Genomic DNA, 22,195 nt, shown 5'->3' with positions numbered 1-22,195 from the left:
TTGTGGGCCAAAGGGCCGGTTTCTGTGCTGTACTATTCTATATTCTGTCTTTTGGGAAACAGCAATCATAACATGCAATTTCACATTCAGTTTGAAAGCAATTAAGATTTAAAACTCTGAACCTAGACAAATGCAGTTGACTACAGAGGTATAGTTGAAGTTGGCTAAGATAGATATTAAGTTAAAAGTTATCATGGGAGAAGAAGTATGATAGATGACTAAATCGTGAGATCGACTTTGGTGAGACCCGACACATAATAGTACGGCTACCGTACCAGAAGAAGGATGTGATTAAGCTAGGGCGCATGCTGGGGCGGCACGGTGGTGCAGTGGTAGAGTAAAGGGCCTGTCCCACGAGCATGCGACTCCATGCGGCAAGCGCGACCTAACGTGGTCGCTTGAGCCGTATGGCTCGCGGGGCCGGTCCCACTTCGACCACCGGAGCCGTATGGAGTTGTGCGGAGCTGGTCCCGACATCGCGCGGGGCTCCGAAAAACTGACTGTGTTCAAAAATTCCGCGCGGCAACGGCCTGCCGGCCCGCAGCCGCCTCAACGCCGTACGTCACGCGGACTTCGCTCAAACTTCATGTCCCTCACTCGACCTCCGCGCGGCCCCCGCTTCTGATTTGGTCGCGCTTGCCGCATGCAAGTCGCATGCTCGTGGGACAGGCCCTTTTAGGTCGCGCTTGCCGCATGGAGTCGCATGCTTGTGGGACAGGCCCTTTATAGACTCTACCACTGTCCATTGACTCCACCATAGGACTCTACTATAGAATTATAGCGCTAGAGACTCGGGTTAGATCATGACTATGGGTGCTGTCTGTACGTAGTTTGTACATTCTCCCTGTGACTGCATGGGTTTTCCAGTTTCCTCCCACATTCCTAAGATGTACAGATTTTTAAGTTGAATAGCTTCTGGAAATTGTAAGTTGTCCCCAGTGTGTAGGATAGTGCTGGTGTATGGGGATGATTGCTGGTCGGTGTGGACTTGGTGCCAAAGGGCCTGTTTCCACACTGTATATCTAAACTCTAATGTCTTAAGTCTAAACGATTCATTGGGATGTTGTTAAGACTGGAGGTCTTGCATTTCGGGAGTGTGCGAACAGGCTTACAGGTCACAGCGTCCATGCAGACTGCAGTGCCCAATAAGGCCTATTTGTAGTCTTTTTTTTCCTACGGGGGAGTCTAAAACTAGAGGGGAATGATTTAACAGGATCCTGAGGGGCAACTTTTGCCATGCAGACTGGGTGGGTATATAGTGCTGGGTATATGGAACAGACTGTCAAAGGAAGTGACAGAGCTGGTACAATTATAAAGTTTAAAAGACATTTAAAAGGGTTAGAGTCATTGAGCTATACAGCATGGAAATAAGTCCGTACATTAGTACGGTAGTCAGGGGTTATTGGGAGATGGTAGGAAAATGGGATTCAGAGGGAAAGGTAGATCAGCCATTTACACCTAATGGGCCAAATGGCCTAATTCTGCACTTATAACTTATGAACATGTCCTTCTGTCTAACTTAACCATGCCCCCCCAAACTGGTGTTCTGGATTAGTCCCATTTGCCTGCATTTGATCCATATCCCTCTAAACCCTTTCTATCCACATATCTGTCCAAATGCCTTTTGAAAGTCACAATTGTATCTGCTTCAATTACTTCCTCTGGCAACTCCAGATGCAGGCTACCATCTGGGAGAAAGTTGCCACCATGATCTCCCTCTTCTTACATTAAGCTCTTTTGTTTTAGAATCCTCTGCTCTGGGGGAAATTGAACGTTCTATTTGTCTATGCCCTCCTGATTTTGTATGCTTCAATAAGGTCACCCCTCAGCCTCGTACACCCTCAATTCAAGAAGTCCCACCTTCTCAAGCCTCTCCCTATAACTCAGCCCACAAGTCCAAGTAACATCATAGTGAATCGCTTCTGCATTCTTTCCAACATTATGACATCCCTCCAATAGCTGGGCTTGTACACTCTGTAGTTTAGAAGGATGACAGTGGATCTTATTGAAACATATAAGATTGTTAAGGGTTTGGACACGCTGGAGGCAGGAAACATGCTCCTAATGTTGGGGGAGTCCAGAAACAGGGGCCACAGTTTATGAATAAGGAGTAAGGCATTTAGAACAGAGACGAGAAAACACTTTTTCTCACAGAGAGTGGCGAGTCTGTGGAATTCTCTGCCTCAGAAGGCAGTGGAGGCCTTCACTGGATGCATTTAAAAGAGAGTTAGATAGAACTCTTAGGGTTAGCGGAATCAAGGGGATATGGGGAGAAGGCAGGAACGGGGTACTGATTGTGGATGATCAGCCATGATCACATTGAATGGCGGTGCTGCCTCGAAGGGCCGAATGGCCTACTCCTGCACCTATTGTTGATGTATCTATGTATGCAAGTGTGAAAACACACACCTCCAGATTCAGGGACAGCTTCTTCCCAGTTTTTATCAGGCAACTGTATCATCCTCCCACAACCAGAGAGCAGTGCTGAACTACTATCTACCTCCTTGGTGACCCTCAGACTATCCTTGATCAAACTTTGTTGGCTTTACGATGTTTCAGCCATGGTCATATTGAATGGCATGGCAGGCTCGAAGGGCCGAATGGCCTACTCCTGCACCTATTTTTTTCTATGTTTACCTTGCACTAAACATTAGCCCCTTATCATGTATCTATATATTGTAAATGGCTCGATTGTAATCATTTATTGTATTTCTGCTGACTGGATAGCATGCAACTACAGTCACGGTGGCGCAGCGGTAGAGTTGCTGCCTTACATCGAATGCAGCGCCGGAGACCCGGGTTCGATCCTGACGGGTGCTGGCTGACGGAGTTTGTACGGTCTCCCCGTGACCTGCGTGGGTTTTCTCCGAGATCTTCGGTTTCGTCCCACACTCAAAAGACATACAGGTTTGTAGGTTAATTGGCTTGGCAAATGTAAAAATTGTCCCTGGTGGATGTAGGATCATGTTAATGTGCGGGGATCGCTGGTCGGCGCAGACCCAGTGGGCCAAAGGGCCTGTTTCCGCGCTGTATTTCTAAAATAAACTAAACTAAAGCTTTTCACTGTACCTCGGTACGCGTGACAAACTAAACTGTAAAATCTGTGATCTAATCTTCCAGACACACCTACCATGGGGGGGGGAGTTTCATGGAGCGGAATGTTTTAGAGGGATGGAGGTCAAATGCAGGCAAATGGGAATAACTCAGTAAACCACTTTAGTCAGCATGGAGGAGTTGGGACTGGTTCTGTGCTGTATTATTCTATAACTGGACGACTTAAATATTTTATCATTTAGAACTGCTTCCAAGGGTTTTAAAAAATGGGGAATGGTATCCTTTCTATTGCAGGGCAACCGGAACTGTACACAGTACTCCAAATGGGGCCTACCTAACATCCTCTACAGTTGTAACATGACATCCCTACTCCTGTATTTAATGCAATGACCAAAGAAGGTAACTGTGCAAACCTCTTTACCACCCTGTGTATCTGTGCTGCCACTTTCATGCAACTATGCTCCTGAACCCCCATGTCTCTCAGTGCTGCAACACTCCCCAGGTCCTCCCATTTATTATGCAAGACCAGCCCTGGTTTGTCTTACCAAAATGCAGCACCATACATTGATCTGAACTTTACCTGTCAATCCTTGGCTTTACATCAAGATCCCATGTAATCTTAGATAACCTTCTTCACCATATCACCAATTTTATTATAATACACAAATTTACGAACCATGCCACCTATAATCATATTCAAATTATCAATATGAATAAAGAACAATAGTGGACCAAGTATTGACTTGTTATAAGTTTCTACTATGACATATAACCCTCTACCACCATTCTGTCTCCAATTTTCAAGCCAATTCTTGTATCCAGTTGACAAGCTCACCCTGAATCCCATTGTATCTAATCTTTCACATCAGCCTACCATTTGGTGCCTTTTCAAAGGTCTTGCTAAAAGGATAGATTTGGTGTGGAGGTTATGCAGTGAAGATTTATCAGATTGGTTCTGAGATGTGGATAGCCTGTGAAGAAAGAATGGCTCCATGCTATCTGGAGTTTAAAGGAGTAGGATGCAATCTCACTGAAATACTGAAGATTACAAAGGAAGCTTAACAGGGAGGAGATGTTGTGAAGAGGTTTCTCTGAAAAGTGTTTAGTTTAGTGGAACCACAAAATAAGGCATGGAAACAGGCCCTTCGACTCATTGAGTCTTAGCCGATCATCCATACATTAGTTCTATCCTATGTCCTAGGGACCAGAAGGCAATTAACCTACCAACCTGCCTGTCTTTGGAGTGTGGGAGGAAACCAAAGCACCTGTAGTTAAGGTGGAGCCTGGGTATGTGCTGCTGTACAGTTGTACCATTGTGCCACCCTACGGCCACCCTACGGTGAGCCTACAACAAGAGGGTATCTTATCATGATAGGAGGTCTGCTGCTCAACTCCAGAGGAAAAATTTGACCCCTCATTGGGATGCAGTTTTTGTCTCCACTAACCTGGATATTGAGTAAATAAATATATTCTACCCTGCAAGGTGTGGATAGTTATTAAGTACATTCAAAGCTGAGACATTCTTTTGCAGAATCAAGAGTGTGGGGATCAGACAAGGAAGTGGAATGGAAGGCAAGATCAGACCTGTGAAGATCTTCTTGACGGGGAGAAAACATCTAAATGGACAAATTCACGGTTGCAGGAGGACCCTCCGGAATACAAGGATGGCCGGTCGAGGAGAGGGACATCGGTTTACGGGCTGATCCGGTCGAGGGCGATGGAGAAGGCCCTGCAGGAGCTTGGGGCATTCAAGGATGGGGAACTGGAATGAACACGTGGAGCATGAGCACGTAGATTAAGCACATGGGCAGACCAAACTGTGGAAATGATGCCAAGACGCTGTGGAAATGGCACCAATGTGCAAAAAGAATTTGAATGTGCAGTTGCACATGTGACAAAGAAAGCATCGTTGAACCATTGAAGAAGCATTAGGTAGCCTCCAATACGAGCATCCATGCAGGTATAGATATTCCACTCTGTTATCTTCATTGCCCACACAAAAATAGCAATTACATACTCAACAAACCTTGTAACATTTCCAGGATGCAGTAAGGTGCTCAATAATGGAAAAAGGTCAGATTCTGTTGAAGCAGATTTTCAGAATGAAACATTGAATTAGAAAGGAGCGAAAAAATGTACAGAAACGAAGGGTGGAAAATAATGTGATTTAATTTTAGAAAATTGCAGGCTTATAATCTGCAACTAAAGTTCACATCGATGGGAACTTTGTGAAAAGTTTAAATACAGTGCAAATGTGACAATTTCATGAAATCAAGTGTAAGCAAAATATGCTATTTTCACCAAGCCAACTGTGAAATTTACACCAATTTGCAATTCCTGGACAATTTCTGCCTTCCCTTAAGTTGCTGGCCAATTTGCACGCTATTAACAGTCGCCATTATTTATTTCCATGCCAACCTTTCTCCGTGAAAATCTATACAGCTGCTCCTGATTAGCTAGCTCATGGGGTATATTATTTTTCACTGAGTATATCAATATTAAATTATGAATCAACATTAAAATTTAATTATTGTCGCGGCAAAAAAAAAATCAGCTTTATTTTAGCTTGGGGCAGTGGAAACTTATGGTTTTGAAATATGATGGCCTCAGAATGCTGCATACATTTTGAAAATTAAATACTTTGGTATGTGGCTTCAAAGAAATCAGATAACTTGGCAACTAATACAGAACAAAAACAACATTGCCAGTAAATGCATTTCAGCGAACATACCAATGACTCAGCTCCTGATATCAGCAGCTTCTAATATAACAGACATTAACTCATATTTAAATTGGTATTAATATATTTTAAAACAGGACAAGAATGTTGAACACAAACAGCAGCTGATGATAAGTAAAACATTGGAGTCAAACCTTGGGTTACCTATAAGCCTGAAGGTACAGACAGTGACCTATCATACACCGTTTAGTTTAGTTTAGTTTATAAATACAGCAAGGAAATAGGCCCTTCAGCCCATCTTGTCCACACCAACCATCAATCACCATTCACACTGCCTTTAGAAACATAGAAACATAGAAAACAGGTGCAGGAGTAGGCCATTCGGCCCTTCGAGCCTGCACCACCATTCAATATGATCATGGCTGATCATCCAACTCAGTATCCTGTACCTGCCTTCTCTCCATACCCCCTGATCCCTTTAGCCACAAGGGCCACATCTAACTCCCTCTTAAATACAGCCAATGAACTGGCCTCAACTACCTTCTGTGGCAGAGAGTTCCACAGATTCACCACTCTCTGTGTGAAAAATGTTTTTCTCATCTCGGTCCTAAAGGATTTCTCCTCTATCCTTAAGCTGTGACCCCTTGTCCTGGACTTCCCCAACATCGGGAACAATCTTCCTGCATCTAGCCTGTCGAACCCCTTAAGTATTTTGTAAATTTCTATAAGATCCCCCCTCACTCTTCTAAATTCTAGCGAGTACAAGCAGAGTCTATCCAGTCTTTCTTCATATGAAAGTCCTGACATCCCTGGAATCAGTCTGGTGAACCTTCTCTGCACTCCTTCTATGGCAATAATGTCTTTCCTCAGATTAGGAGACCAAAACTGTACGCAATACTCCAGGTGTGGTCTCACCAAGACCCTGTACAACTGCAGTAGAACCTCCCTGCTCCTATACTCAAATCCTTTTGCTATGAAATATCTATGCTATCCTTTATGTTATCCCATTTACACATTCACTCCCCGCACATTAGGGGCAATTTTCCAGAGGCTGATTATCGTACAAACCCACACACCTTTGTGATAAAGTTCATGTTTTCTGGATAAGATTAAACTCTACTATCCTAGCCTGCTCTCCCATACACATGTACAAGTGAACTCAACTGAAACATCATGCAAATTTAATTAGCATGCATTGAAGTAAATCACATGGATTTGAATACCAGTTTAAACGGCACCTAAAGTTTGAAGAAAACAAATAAACCAATTTTAAGGTTGAAGTCAAATTTTCACAAACACCAAGGACAAAATGCACATGATATCCTTTCCACTAGAATTCAGTAGGCCCTGTTACATTTTTAATTATAAATTATTTTATTGCAACAGATACAGCAAAATGGGTTATCAATGTACATGGGATTAAAACGAAAACCGGTCTCTTTCACAACTTGAATCCTCAATCTGTATTTTAAGGTGCTTCATCTACATATAACAGTTCACCAAATAAAGACATGGAGTTGCTTGAGGAACAGGTGTTGGACAACTGTTGTCAAGGCACTTCAAATCAGCATGATTAATTTAGCAGGCTCCAGATTTCACCCAATAAACCTCTAATTTGAAGTGTCAAGAATCAGGTTTCAGAACAGGTATTAAAAATGGCTATGAAAGGTAGAAAAGCATGATTTGTACAGACTAAAGAAGGACTCAGGCAAGATTGTCTTCACAAAGTATAATAACAGGAGTATGGACATATGACATATGGACATATGATGGACATATGGACATAATAACATATGAGGATAGACTGGGCTTGTATTCACTGGAATTTAAAAGGATGAGAGGGCATCTTATAGAAACATATAAAGTTATAAAAAGACTGGACAAGCTAGATGCAGGAAAGATGTTCCCAATGTTGGGGGAGTCCAGAATCAGGGGGCCACAGTCTTAGAATAAAGGGGAGGTCATTTAAAAATTAGATGAAAAAACTTTTTTTACCTAGAGAGTTGTGAATTTGTGGAATTCTCTGCCACAGAAGGCAGTAGAAGCCAATTCCATGGATAAATTTAAAAGAGAGTTAGATAGAGCTCTAGGTGCTAGCGGAATCAAGGGATATGGGGAGAAGGCAGGCACGGGTTACTGATTGTGGATGATCAGCCATGATCACAATGAATGGTGGTGCTGGCTCGAAAGGCCGGATGGCCTCCTCCTACACCTATTTTTCTATGTTTTTAAACCCTCCCGCAGTGGAAACCATGACGCTCTTCAGTGAACCCCACGTTCCCAACCCCATGCTCATGACTAGATTCCTACACACATTGATAGGAGACCCAGACTATTCCTCTATAGCAAGCAGACACCCTGTCCCTCCAACACATCCCAAGTTGGAGAGGACTGATCGTTTGCAAGACGAAGAATGGTGCCATCCCAAAATGTCACCTACTCATGTCCTCCAGAGATGCTGCCTCGCCCGCTGAGTTACTGTACTCCAGATCCATCGCACCCCTGTATCTGCGATCTCATCTGCCCAGTGTGGCTGCGTTCATTTTATCCTTTGTGATCTCCATCCCATCTCCTGATCTTTCTCTCCCCTTCCTGATCCATTCCCAGCCTTTTCCAATTCTCGAGATTTTACAATCTCTCCCCCCCGTCTCTATGTTCCATTGGGTTCACTCCAGTTCTCAGTTAGGCTGACTGCCAGAAAATAAACTGGGAACAAGTTTGAAACGTGATCCCTCTCTTAGATTTGAAAGGATCTCACAACTAGTTATGCTCCATTGCAATTCCCCTTCCCCACCCCCACCCGCTCATTGCCAGTAACAGACCATGCTTTCTGTCTGCATTTCATATCACGGTTTCTTGATAGTGCACAGTGACAAAGCCAAAAATGAGCAAAACAATATATTTTAGTGTCTAATTATTAATCATGTAACTTGCTTGCTTTTCACTCATTTATGCATGTGTGCATTTTTGACAAGGTATACATTTTGAGAAGCAAAGAATACTTTGTTCAGATAAATATAGATTTTAGTTTTCTCTTCAAACTGGCTTACAAAAGTTTTGCCAACATCACAGAAGTTGTACAGTGATTTTCTGATAATTATGTTTTCTGGGTGATCTACATCATTCTATGTTATTGTTATAAACAGAAAGATAAGCTGGCAAACATGCTTCATTTCAAAACACTGATCTGCTTAAGTTCAACATAAATGAAGGACATTTTAAATGCTTTTCTTTTCAACCGCAAATCTCAACTCAAACTTTTAACTGTTGCTGTCAGTTTGATTAAGTGGAGGAAGATTGGTGTAACCTGAATCAATGTTATAAAGCGACAATGTAATCTTCAAGTTTTATTATAATATGAAGTTAATTGATTAAAAGATACAGCATGGGAACAGGCCCTTCAGCCCACCATGTCGACGCTGACCATCCATCGCCCATTCATACCAGCACTATGTTATCCCACTCTCTCATCGACTCCCTACACACTAGGGGAAATTTAGAGAGGACATTAACCTACAATCCCGCATGGGATGTGGGAGGAAACAGGAGCACCCATGGGAAACTCATGCGGTCAGAGAGAGAATATGCAAACTCCACACAAGACAGCACCTGAGGTCAGGATCGAACCTGGGTCTCTGGCACTGTGAGGCAGCAGCTTTACCAGCTGTACTGTCCTCAAGGTTTATTATCTACATATTCATCAGACAAAGAAAGTAACAAGATATGCATTGTTCTCTATATTTTGACTGGGAAATGGCTATTGCTTAATGAATCCCAAAATGATAGCCAAAAAAAATGAAGTACTTCAGTGCGTAAGTCTGGATTGACTTTCCCTTTAATGGTGTTATTTATTATTCCCTGCGGTATTGTCAGAATACATAATTAACAGGGGACGTTAAGAAATGCTGCCAGTCATTATTATGCTGAAATGAGTGTCACGTTCATCCAGCAGTCAGTCCACACACCCAGTGCCCTGCAGGATCTAGTTTGCTGCTGACCCTTCAGCTTCCAGGAACAGACCACACACCCGCTTACCTGGACGAAAAGGTGTTCTGGGCCAGGGGTCATGAGATGACGATCAAGCATGCCAGACTCAGATGCAAGTGTCTCACACTCCTTCTGTCACAAGGCAGCTGTCTCAGACACGGGAGGGACACGAGTACATCCACCGCTGCTCTGAACCACAACTATGTGTGGCTGGCTTTTTTCACACACCCTTATCCAGGGGCTTTACTTCCTGTGCTGAATTTAGAGATCTTCCTCGCAGCTGCCGGAACCTTCCCGGAGAAATGAACCGCGTTAGCTGTTTATTTGATCCAGCGTCTGCTCCGGGTTCAAACTCCGAACTGGAGACCCGTCAATGTAAATTAAGAGGCAGAGTGGGAGGAACTTGCTGCACTCTCCGTGACGTGAATCCACTCGGGAATGCTGAGCGTCGCTGCCGAGAACAACATTTCATTAGTGCCTAATACATGCCCCTGAGCTTACAGATATTGACTGAGGGTGATCACTGCCCCAACCTTTCACCTTTCCACTTAATAAACAGCAACTAAGAAAACAATTAGCTCGACCAACAAGAACTGCAATAGCTGTGATCGATGGCATTCGCACATCCAGCTGTAATATGAAAGAGGTATTATTTTAGGACTGCTTTTGGACTTTTTTTTTTTTGAATGATTGGATTGTCCCAAACACAGCTAAACATTGCAGACTGGGAATTCCTTCTGAACTTCTCGGTTGCTTTTAATAGCTTGAACTTTACAAATGTTCGAACTCCTTTAGAATTAGAGGGTTATGTCTTAGTATGTGGTAATAATGATACTGAAACTGCAAAATAAAAGTTTATCACTGTACCTCGCTACACATGACAAAAACTATACTAAATGTGTGAACATGCAGTCTTGATGCAGTCGCAGCCTGAAATGACATTCCTGATGCTGCTTGACCCACGGATTCCTTACAACAGTCTGGGGTTTGCAGTCAATAATCATCTATGCTAATAATCTGCTACCCTACAATAGGTACTGAATTGAACAAATACTGAGATAAGACACTAAACTATAATTCATCCAAGTGGAGGCGTGGGTTCGTATCCCACTTATGAATTGTCTATAAAAAAATGGCAAGGACATGCACATAGCTGACATGCTATCAAGAGCCCAACGCAAAAACAGTGAGCAAAAACTCTCTGAACAGGACCAGTTCTCAGTAATGAAGGTATCGTATGTTCCTACTAATTGCCTAAGTAGCCTGGCAGAGCACACGGCTGCTGACAAGACTTTGCAATTGTCCGGCGTGGCTGGCCGGATAAACAATACAGCACCCCACTCACGATCTGCCCATACTTCCTGGTTCACGACGAACTGGTGTTACAGGACGGGATTATAGTCAAGGGCCACAAGGCAGTTGTCCCAGCTGTCCTCCGGGACGATTACTTCGACGCCGTCCACAGGGGCCACCCCGGCGTGGAGGCAACCCTACAACGGGCACATGGCATGTTTTACTGGCCTAATATGACCAAGTACATACATGACAAAACTGAAGTCTGCACCGCCAGCAAAAGCCTGACTCCACAGCAGCAGAAGCAGCCTTTACAGGCGCACCCGGTCCCTCCTCTACCGTAGTCCACGGTAGCCACCGACATATTCGAATGGCATGGGAAACACTATCTGTTTTTTGTCGACTCTTATTCGGGCTGGTTTGACATTGATCTACTCCAAACCATCACATCTGAAGCAGTTATCCAGAAGTCTAGAATTTAGAAGATTGAGGGGGGATCTTATAGAAATGTACAAAATTCTTAAGGGGTTGGTCAGGCTAGATGCAGGAAGATTGTTCCCGATGTTGGGGAAGTCCAGAACAAGGGGTCACAGTTTAAGGATAAGGGGGAAGTCTTTTAGGACCGAGATGAGAAAAACTTTTTTTCACACAGGGAGTGGTGAATCTGTGGAATTCTCTGCCACAGAAGGTAGTTGAGGCCAGTTCGTTGGCTATATTTAAGAGGGAGTTAGATGTGGCCCTTGTGGCTAAAGGGATCAGGGGGTATGGAGAGAAGGCAGGTACAGGATACTGAGTTGGATGATCAGCCATGATCACATTGAATGGCGGTGCAGGCTCGAAGGGCCGAATGGCCTACTCCTGCACCTATTTTCTATGTTGCTATGTTTCTAAGTGGCAGCGCCATTTCTCCGTGCACGGTTCCCCTGCACGCCTTCTGTCCGGCAACGGCAGTCAGTTCACCAACCAGCTTTTCAAAAACTTTGCACAATAATGGGACTTTCGACTTATCACCAGCAGCCCTGAGTTTCCGCAGTCCAACGGACTCGCCGAACGGGCCGTACAAAATGCAAAACAACAAATGGAACATTCTTACCACTTTAGTCATAAACATTCTTGTCTATTTAATAGTTTACACCTCCTCTCTGGGTGCCCCCAGCAGTTACTCTGACCTCTGTCACAAATCTCACTTCTTCCTCTCACCACTTCATCTAAACACCTTGCATGCTTTTAGTCCTCTCACAGCACTTCTTCCCATGTCTCTCCACTCAATCTGTAACGGCGACACCTTATCTTAATTTCACTTCTCATTTCACTTTAATATATACATTTTGTACCATTTCTGCAGAAGGGTTAGTTCTTGGTTCATAAATGTGCAGCACTTAAAGGCATCTGTAAAGGGATTCCATTTGTTCCCGAATGAAATGTGGTTGACAAAGTTGTCCCAATTGATCTTTTTTCAATATTCCCTAGATTTGTGAATTCAGTCTTTTTGAAGTTATGTATCTGCTTTTAGGAGTGGGTATATCAGATCGCTAGATGATAGGAAACGTTATCATAAAGGTGTCTGAGGTTTTGGGGAGAAGGCAGGAGAATGGGTTAGGAGAGAGAGAGATAGATCAGCCTTGACTGAATGATGGGGTTGGCTTGATGGGCCAAACGGCCTAATTCTACTCCTATCACTTGTGATCTCAAGATCTTACTGCATTTGCTGCTCCTTAGCATTTTAATAATACAGTTCATCTCTCACTCTCCCTCTCCCTCCGCAAGGAACCTGAAAATAGTTATTTTTTCCAAATTCATTTTCAGGATCTTGGCAAACATTTGTCGCTCATCCCCAATTGCCCTTGAGAAGATTGTTGCCGTCTCTGCAGTTATAGTTTCCTGCCCCTAATGTTGCTAGCCTCAATATGCATCCACTCATGTTCGATTCTACTTGTCATTGTTTCTTTTTGGTGTCCAATTCACCTATGCTCCATGGTTTACTCTTTCTGAAACTAGCCAGTTGTTATCATTTCCATATCAATCTTCCCTCTCTACCAAAAAAAGACACAATGTGCCAGAGTAATTCAGCGCATCAGGTAGCATTTCTGGAGAACATACTGTAGATCGGCGACATTTCAGGTCGGGACCCTTCTACAGAGGAATACCGACCCAAAACATTGCCTATCCATGTACTCCAGAGATGCTGCCTGACCCACTGAATTACTCTAGTACCTTGTGTCATTTTTGTAATGAGCATCCGCAGTTCCTAGTGTTTATGTTCTCTCCCTACCAGTTGTTGTCCCCTATCTCCTCATCACATATCTCGGAATGGTACCATTCGGCGCCGCCGTTTGGGCGCCGCTGTTTCGGCGCCTCCGTTTCGGGGTGTTAGAGTTAGGGTTAGTGTATGGGTTAGGGTTAGGGTTAGGGTGCCACAGCGGTGGGCCAGTGGAAACCAATTTCCAAACTTGTTAACATAAAGCTGATCTCACTTGCAATATCCTTGGCATAGGAACTTCTTGCAGAGGATCTCTGGTATTCACTATCCCGGAGTATTGTGACGCATGGAACACTTTTATTTATCTGGAGGTATTTACAGAGGTTAGGGTTAGGGTTAGGATTAGGGTTATGCTGAGTACAGATATTATAAACAGAGGCGCCGAAACGGCAGCGCCGAAAAGTACCCGAGCCTACATATCTAGCTGAAATGTTTGATAGTACTCTGCATAAGTACCTCTGCACCAGATGTCACCTGTATTAGATGTGGCCTACATTAGACAATGTAACAAAGCTTTAAATTGCCAACTGGACTGCCATTACTTGCTATGGATGTACTGGTTTATTACGAGTAACAATTATGCTGCAACAAGTTCTCAATTAACTTAGAGTTAGCCAAGTTTAATTTGACAATTGTAGTCTAATGGTTTCATTGCAACCTGTGCTACTGTGGTCTTAATATCAGTAATTAAGTAATTTTTATACGGAAAAGGCAAACTCACAAGGGGACAAATAATTCTAGATGGGATTTCTAAACAAATCTTTCTCATTTTAATGATAGATGACTAAATTACCGGAACCCAAATCTCAGGGTGACCGTTTATTAAGCCTCCCAGTGGGGAAAAAAAAAATCAAACAAAGGGAAAAAGCTCCAATTGCTGGAAAGCTGAAATAATAACAAAAATGAGAGCATTTACATGCAAGTACATGCTAAATCAGTCATCGGCTACCTGGGGAAATTACCTGTAACCATTTCGAACATATGCCTTTCCTCAGATTGGAAATTAGATGTAACTGCCAGAAAGTTTATTTAATTCTCACAATCAAACAAACAGCAGTGCAGCTAGAATGGCACTTTCTTGTTTAACGGATCAGAACAGTTAGAAAGGAAGCACAAGAGATAACTGCTCAAATAAATTTGCGTCATCAATCTAACATGAAGGCTTCTCATCTCTCCTCAGGTAATCTATCCCAGCTTTGCTGAACAAGCTGTCACCGCTTGCTGAATTTATACAATGCTTTTTGGTTTTATTTCAGATTTCAAGCATTTTTGTTTAATGACTCATGAAAATAGGATTTAGGTCCCAGCATTTAAAGCAGGACCTTCATTTGCACATTTAGACATAGAACAGTACAAGAACAAATCTTCAGCCCACAATGCCTGTGCCGAACATGATGACAAGACCATCTCCTATATACCATCACATAGGCCATATCCCTCCAGTCCCTGTATATCCATACGCTTATCCAAAAGTCTCTTAAATCTCACTATCATCTGCCTCAACCACCACCCCCAGCAGAATGTTCCAGGCATGCACCACCCTTCATGTAAAAACTTGTATGCTCATCTTCTTTCAACTTCCCCCCTCTCCCTTAAAGCTATGCAATCTAGTATTTCATTTTTGATGTCCATCCTATCTCCGCCTATTATGATTTTATATAATTCTCCCAGGTCTCCCATCTATTTGTGTTGTCACTTTCAGGGTGTTAAGGACTTGAACTCGAAGATCCCTCGAAACATCAACTTAACTAAGGCTCATGCCATTAATTGTATATTTTCCCCTTACATTTGACTTCCCAAAGTGAAACATCTTACACTCGAGTTAAATTCAATCTACCATTTTCCACTCATTTCTGTAGCTGATCTATATCCTGCAGTATACTTTGACAGCTTTCCTCACTGTCTGCGACCCTAGCAACCCTGGAGTCATCTGCAGACTTACTAACCGAGCCATCTGCATTTAAATCCAAGTTGCTTATATATATCACAAACAGCAGATAGACACAAAAGCTGGAGTAACTCAACAGGACAGGCAGCATCTCTGGAGAGAAGGAATGGGTGACGTTTTGGGTTGAGACCCTTCTTCTGAAGACCCGAAACGTCACCCATTCCTTCTCTCCAGAGATGCTGCCTGCCCCCGCTGAGTTACTCTAGCTTTTTGTGTCTATCTTCGGTTTAAACCAGCATCCACAGCTCCTTCCTATCACAAACAGCAGACTTTCCAGCACAGATCCCTGTGGAACTCCACTGGTCACAGACCTCCAGCCTGAATATTGTTGTTCCACCACAACCATCTGTCTTCTATCAGTAAACCAAATCCAAATGACTAAGTCCTGTGCATTTTATTCTCCTGGATGATTCTACCACGGGGGGAATAACATTCTTCTAGAAATAGGCAGGTAGGATATCAGGCTAAATAAGACACAAAGTGCTGGAGTATCCACCGGGTGGCGCCAGTAATGGCTGCCTCGCCAACAGTCTGCCTGTCCCTTCCTCCTTTGATTTTTAGGATGTGTTAAACGTATTTTTTAGTTATTTCTTTATCTTATTTCATGGGAAGGGGAGGGGGGGTTGGGGGAAACTAAAAATATATATTTTACCTCGAAGGATATGCAATTTCTTTCCGTATCGTATCTTCATCCGCACTGCGGCCTAACATCGTGGAGTTGGCAGCCTCTGCTGGAGGCCGACTTCGGGGGTTCCAACCAAGGGACTTAACATCGTGGAGCTCGCGGTTTCTGGGTAGAGACCGACTTCGGGAGTTCCAAGCCGCAGGAGCTTCGACCGCCCCGACTGCGGATGGTTCGACTGCCCCAACCGCGGGAGAATAAAGAATTAGGAGGGAAGAAGATTAGACTTTATTGCCTTCCATCACAGTGAGGAATGTGGGGAATCCACTGTGTATGTTAACTTTTATGTAGTTGTGTGTCTTGGTGCTTTTTTTTAGTTTGGCTGTGTGATAATTGGAACACGCGACAATAAAAAACCTCTGAAACCTTTGAAATCGTTGAAGTCAACGGGTCAGGCAACATCCCTGGAGAACATTGTTTGGTGACAATTTGGTTTGGGACCCTTCTTCAGTAATTCTGGCTATTGTTTTTCAAAACATAAAATTTACATAATATATACAGTAAATACCATGGGAATATGCCTTTCTCCATGTTCACTGGGTTATCAGTTCAATACGTTCTCATGTAATGCATCAATGCCACTTGTGTTCCTCCTTCGACAATGTGCTGATGAGGCATTTGAGAGGCTGTTGCTCAGACCTAATTGCTCATAAGGTCATAAGGAATAGGAGTAGAATTAGGCCATTCGGCCCATCAAGTCTACTCCTGGTCCAGATCTATACCCTGCTCAGTGTCCATTGGAAGCAGGGTCCTACACCACACACCCTATGTGGGGGCTGCACTGAGCATCACTGCATCCCTCAGCACATACTCCTGCACCTTGAATTGTGCCCATCAGCAGAACTCTATTGCAGACAACTCCTTACTCAGGAAGATCAACAAATATCTACAGATCCATGGGTGGTTTACTGACCCACAGGTATCGCTTCAGGTATAGTATATATATGAGCACATTTCACACTCAAATGCAAACACACACCCTCACATTTCCATCAAGGTTGATTAAATATATGGGATTGTTGACTGATCATCATTCTCCTCCCAGGAAATACGAAATCTGCTGTAATGTACCTCTACTTCCATGAAGTTTCATTTGACCTTTAATGTCAGGGACTTTCCCTACTCTTTTGATGATTCAGTTTTCCATTTGTGTACTGTGATTATATAACTGGCACCCAGTATCTACTCAAATCCTAGCTGTCCTGGGTTAGTGCCCGCATTACCTTCTTGAACCACTGTTGTCGGTGTGGGGAAGGGGTCGTTTGCCTTGGTTTGATACAAGTCGACTTGACTTGTCACATTTATTTATATAGCACATTTAAAAAACAACTCTTGTTGGCCAAAGTGCTTTACATTTGTTATAAGAATAGTATAAACAAACAAACTACATACATATATACATATAGCCCTCGCTCAGTGGACGTCAGGAAAGGCTTGGGCGTATAGATACGTTTTTAGTCTTGATTTAAAGGAGTCGATGGAGGGAGGCAGTTCTGATGGGAAGGGGGATGCTGTTCCACAGTCTATTTTTAATGTAGGAGGGGGCAAGCCCATTGAGGGCTTTGTAGACATAGAGCAGGGTCTTGAAATGTATACGGAACCGCACAGGGAGCCAGTGGAGAGAGGCCAGGATCGGGGTGATGTTTCGGGTGCCCGTCAGGAGTCTAATTCTGTCTAATACAACCAATTCTTTCATGAGGCACTTCTGAAAACAGCCCAGGGTCAACTTTCAATGAAAGTCTTTCATCATTTAAGGCCAGGCAAGATAAGGACAAGGGGGTAAGGAGAATAACTTTTCTTCTCAAGCTTTTCAAAGTTTCTAAACCAAGATTTTTTTACAATCCATTAGCTTCACTTTGATGGCAGCAACTTTTCACATGTTGAGTGCAAAGGCTGTTTTTTCTTCCAAGCAAATGCAACTGTTTTTAAACTCAATGCAGCATTTACATCTTGGTTAGAATGAGCTATTCAAAAGAGAAAAAAAGAAAAACAGAAACGTCTGGAAATACTCAGCAGGTCAGGCTGCATCTGTGGGACGAATAACAGAGTTAATGTTTCCGGTCGAAGGGTCTGAGGATTTCCAGATTTTCTGTTTTTATTTAAAATCTTTGACATCTGCAGTTTTTTGTTTTGATTTTCAAAAATACAAATTGAGTTTTACTACTAGTGTATGAATCTTAATTAGTTAAGAGGAAGTCTGGGTTGTTGATGGTTGAGTATCCTTGGAAATATGTTATTCAAATAGGAATAGGACAATCAGTCTGATGAATGTGTGGCTAAAGGGATAACGTAAGAGGGAATGATTTGGAATTCTAGTATTATAGTACTGGTTTATTATTGCCATGTAGATCATAGAACAATACAGCATAGAAACAGGCTATTCAGCCCATAATGTCTGTGCTGAACATGATGTCATGACCAACTCTTATTGGCCTGCAGAGATTTCATATCCCTCCATTCCTTGCATATCCGTATGCTTATCCAAAATTCTCTTAAATGCTACTATCATATCTGCCTTCAACACCACCTCGGCAGCTCGATCCAGGCACCTCGGCAGCTCATTCCACCCTCTGTCTAAAGACTTGTCTCACACATCTCCTTTAAACATTACCTTTCTCACCTTAAAGTTATGCCCTCGAGTATTTGATATTTCCATCCTGGGAAAAAGGCTCTGACTAAGTTATTAAAACCTATGTGTTCCGAGGTACAACTTTGTTTTATGTGCTATCCAGGTGAATCATACCATGAGCATCCCAGGTAGTGCAAAAGAGAAAATAAATAGAGTGCACAATATAATGTTACAGCTACACAGAAACTGGATATAAGAAACATCTGGAACCATCTCTGGGGAAGATGGGACCTGTAAAACTTGGATGGCTTGCATCTGAACAGGAACAGGTCCAACATTCTTGCGGGAAGATTTGTTAGTGCTGTTGGGAAGCATTTCAACTAATTTGGCAGGGAAATGCAATGTAGAGTTTATGTACATTTGGGGGGAGGTGCAGTCAAAAATAGAAGGGAAATTAAGTCAGTCCAGTAGATAGCACATACATGGGTATTATAAGGAATATATGAGGAAAGAAAGTCTAAATTGTATATATTTCAATGCAAAAAGCATGATTTGTAAGTAGAGTGACAAGAGGGCATAGTTTTAAGGTAAGAGGGGCAACGTTTAAAGGAGACTAGACCAAGTGCAGACCCGTTGGGTCTGTTTCCCCAACGGCGTTTGCGGGGGGGGGGGGGGGGGGGGGGCTGAGGCATCACACTCACATTAACCACCCCCCAAACACACAGGTGGGGGGAGGGGGGGTGAGAAGAGGGGAGGGAGGGGAGAGGAGGAGGATGAAACTGGACAGATTTGGGAGGGAAAGGAGAGCGGGGTAGGGGGTGAGAGAGGGGGATGGGGAGAGAGATGTATGTGAGGGGGGGGGGATGGGGAGGGAGAGGAGGAGGGAGGGAAGGGGAGAGGGGTTGGTGGAGAGAGGGGAAAGAGTGGGGAGGGAGAGTGGAGGGGGAAGGGGGGAGAGAAGTGAAGTGGAAGAGAGGGAGGAGAGAGGGATGGGGAGGGGAGAGAGATGTGGGGGGGAGGGATGGGGACGGAGAGGAGGAGGGAGGGGTAAGAGTGTGGAGGGAGGGGGAAGAGTGTGGAGGAAGGGGGAGAGAGGTGGGGGGAGAGGGGGGAAAGAGTGGGGAGGGATAGTGGGAGGGGGGAGAGGTGGAAGAGTGGGGAGGGTCAGAGGGGTAGGGGGAAGGGGTGTGGGGGGAGAGGGGAGGGAGGGGGAAGGGAGGGGGAGAGAGAGGGGTGGGGGAGGGAAAGGGGTGGGGTGAGGGAGAGAAGTGGAAGAGTGGGGAGGGAGGGGTAGGTGGAGTGGTGGAAGAGGTACAGAGGGGTAGGGGGAAGGGGCGGGGGGAGAGAGGGAAGGGGATAGGGTAGAGAGGGAAGGGGGGTGGGGGAGAGAGGGATGGGTGGGAGAGGGAGAGGGGTGGAATGAGGGAAACATAGAAACATAGAAATTAGGTGCAGGAGTAGGCCATTCGGCCCTTCGAGCCTGCACCTCCAGTCAATATGATCATGGCTGATCATCCAACTCAGTATCCTGTACCTGCCTTCTCTCCACACCCCCTGATCCCTTTAGCCACAAGGGCCACATCTAACTCCCTCTTAAATATAGCCAATGAACAGGCCTCAACTACCTTCTGTGTCAGTGAATTCCAGAGATTCACCACTCTCTGTGTGAAAAATGTTTTTCTCATCTCGGTCCTAGAAGATTTCCTCCTTATCCTTAAACTGTGACCCCTTGTTCTGGACTTACCCAACATCGGTTTCTATAAGATCCCCCCTCAATCTTCAAAAATCTAGCGAGTACAAGCCGAGTCTATCCAGTCTTTCTTAATATGAAAGTCCTGACATCTCAGGAATCAGTCTGGTGAACCTTCTCTGTACTCCCTCTATGGCAAGTATGTCTTTGAGCATTGGGCATTGTGACATCACACAATGGAACGTTCACCATGGGCTGGGGCTCCTGCAAAGGCATATGTAAATGGATCCATTCCGATTGGACATATGTGAACATTGGGCATTGTGACATCACACGATGGAACGAATCAAAAGGAAGAAAGGCAGCCGGCAGCCGGACGGACAGACGGCAGGCGGCAGCCACAGACTTTTATATAATAACTAGACCAAGTGCAGACCCGTTGGGTCTGTTTCCCCAACGGCGTTTGCGGGGGGGGGGGGGGGGGGGGGGCTGTGGCATCACACTCACATTAACCACCCCCCAAACACACAGGTGGGGGGAGGGGAGGTGAGAAGAGGGGAGGGAGGGGAGAGGAGGAGGAGGAAACGGGACAGATTTGGGAGGGAAAGGAGAGCGGGGTAGGAGGTGAGAGAGGGGGATGGGGAGAGAGACGTGGGGGAGGGGCGGATGGGGAGGGAGGGGAGGAAGGAGGGAGGGGGAGAGGGGTGGGGGAGAGAGGGGAAGGAGTGGGGAGAGTGGAGGGGGAAGGGGGAGAGAAGAGGAAGAGTGGGGAGGGAGGAGGAGAGGGGTAGGTGGAGTGATGGAAGAGGGACAGAGGGGTAGGGGGAAGGGAGCGGGGGGAGAGAGGGAAGGGGGTGGGGTAGAGAGGGAAGGGGGTGGGGGAGAGAGGGAAGAGGGGTGGGGGAGGGATGAGGAGAGGGAGAGGGGGAGAGGAGTGGGGAGGGAGGGAGGGGAAGAGGGGTAGCGGGAGTGGTGGAAGAGGGACGGGGGAGTGGTGGAAGAGGAACAGAGGGGTAGGGGAAGGGGTGGGGGAGAGAGGGGAAGGGAGGGGAAGAGAGAGGGGTGGGGGAGGAAGAGGGGTGGGGTAAGGGGAGAGAAGTGGAAGAGTGGGGAGGGAGGGGTAGGGGGAGTGGTGGAAGAGGGACAGAGCGGTATGGGGGATGGGGGCGGGGGGAGAGAGAGAAGGGGGTGGGGTAGAGAGGGAAGGGGGGTGGGGGAGAGAGGGATGGGTGGGAGAGGGAGAGGGGTGAGGAGAGGGAAACATAGAAATTAAGTGCAGGAGTAGGCCATTCGGCCCTACGAGCCTGCACCACCATTCAATATGATCATGGCTGATCATCCAACTCAGTATCCTGTACCTGCCTTCTCTCCATACCCCCTGATCCCTTTAGCCACAAGGGCCAGATCTAACTCCCTCTTAAATATAGCCAATGAACTGGCCTCAACTAACATCTGTGCCAGTGAATTCCAGAGATTCACCACTCTCTGTGTGAAAAATGTTTTTCTCATCTCGATCCTAAAAGATTTACCCCTTATCCTTAAACTGTGACCCCTTGTTCTGGACTTCCCCAACATCTGGAAAAATCTTCCTGCATCTAGCCTGTCCAACCCCTTAAGAATTTTGTAAGTTTCTATAAGATACCCCCTCAATCTTCTAAAATCTAGCGAGTACAAGCCGAGTCTATCCATTATTTCTTCATATGAAAGTCCTGACATCCCAGGAATCAGTCTGGTGAACCTTCTCTGTACTCCCTCTATGGCAACAATGTCTTTGAGCATTGGGCATTGTGACATCACACGATGGAACGTTCACCAGGGGCTGGGGCTGCTTCTATGGGTGAGATGTCAGTTTGTTTTGAAATATTGGGGGGGGCTGCGGCATCACTCACATTAACCACCCCCCAAACACACAGGTGGGGGGAGGGGGGTGAGAAGAGGGGAGGGAGGGGAGAGGAGGAGGAGGAAACGGGACAGATTTGGGAGAGAAAGGAGAGTGGGGTAGGGGGTGAGAGAGGGGGATGGGGAGAGAGAT

At 45.0% G+C, this 22,195-nt stretch overlaps 1 protein-coding gene across 4 annotated transcripts in view; it reads right to left on the bottom strand.

Annotated features, from left to right (window-relative positions):
- The window catches only part of cacnb2 (calcium voltage-gated channel auxiliary subunit beta 2), a 200,814-nt gene that overhangs the window by 129,977 nt on the left and 48,642 nt on the right, over window positions 1-22,195 (bottom strand). For 2 of the 4 annotated variants that reach the window (XM_033015298.1, XM_033015320.1), the window contains exon 1: window positions 9,770-10,092. The exons of 1 other annotated variant lie outside the window; for it this stretch is intronic. In XM_033015298.1, the coding sequence (XP_032871189.1) occupies window positions 9,770-9,820 (51 nt within the window). In that variant the 5' untranslated portion in view covers window positions 9,821-10,092. Of the gene's footprint in view, window positions 1-9,769; window positions 10,094-22,195 lie in introns of those variants that run through there. One more of the 4 variants, XM_033015328.1, reaches the window with a different exon arrangement.

Source organism: Amblyraja radiata, chromosome 2, assembly GCF_010909765.2.
Source record: "Amblyraja radiata isolate CabotCenter1 chromosome 2, sAmbRad1.1.pri, whole genome shotgun sequence".
Classification (NCBI taxonomy): domain Eukaryota; kingdom Metazoa; phylum Chordata; class Chondrichthyes; order Rajiformes; family Rajidae; genus Amblyraja; species Amblyraja radiata.
Note: the sequence above shows the minus strand (reverse complement) of the source record. Positions and strands in the feature narration are given on the sequence as shown.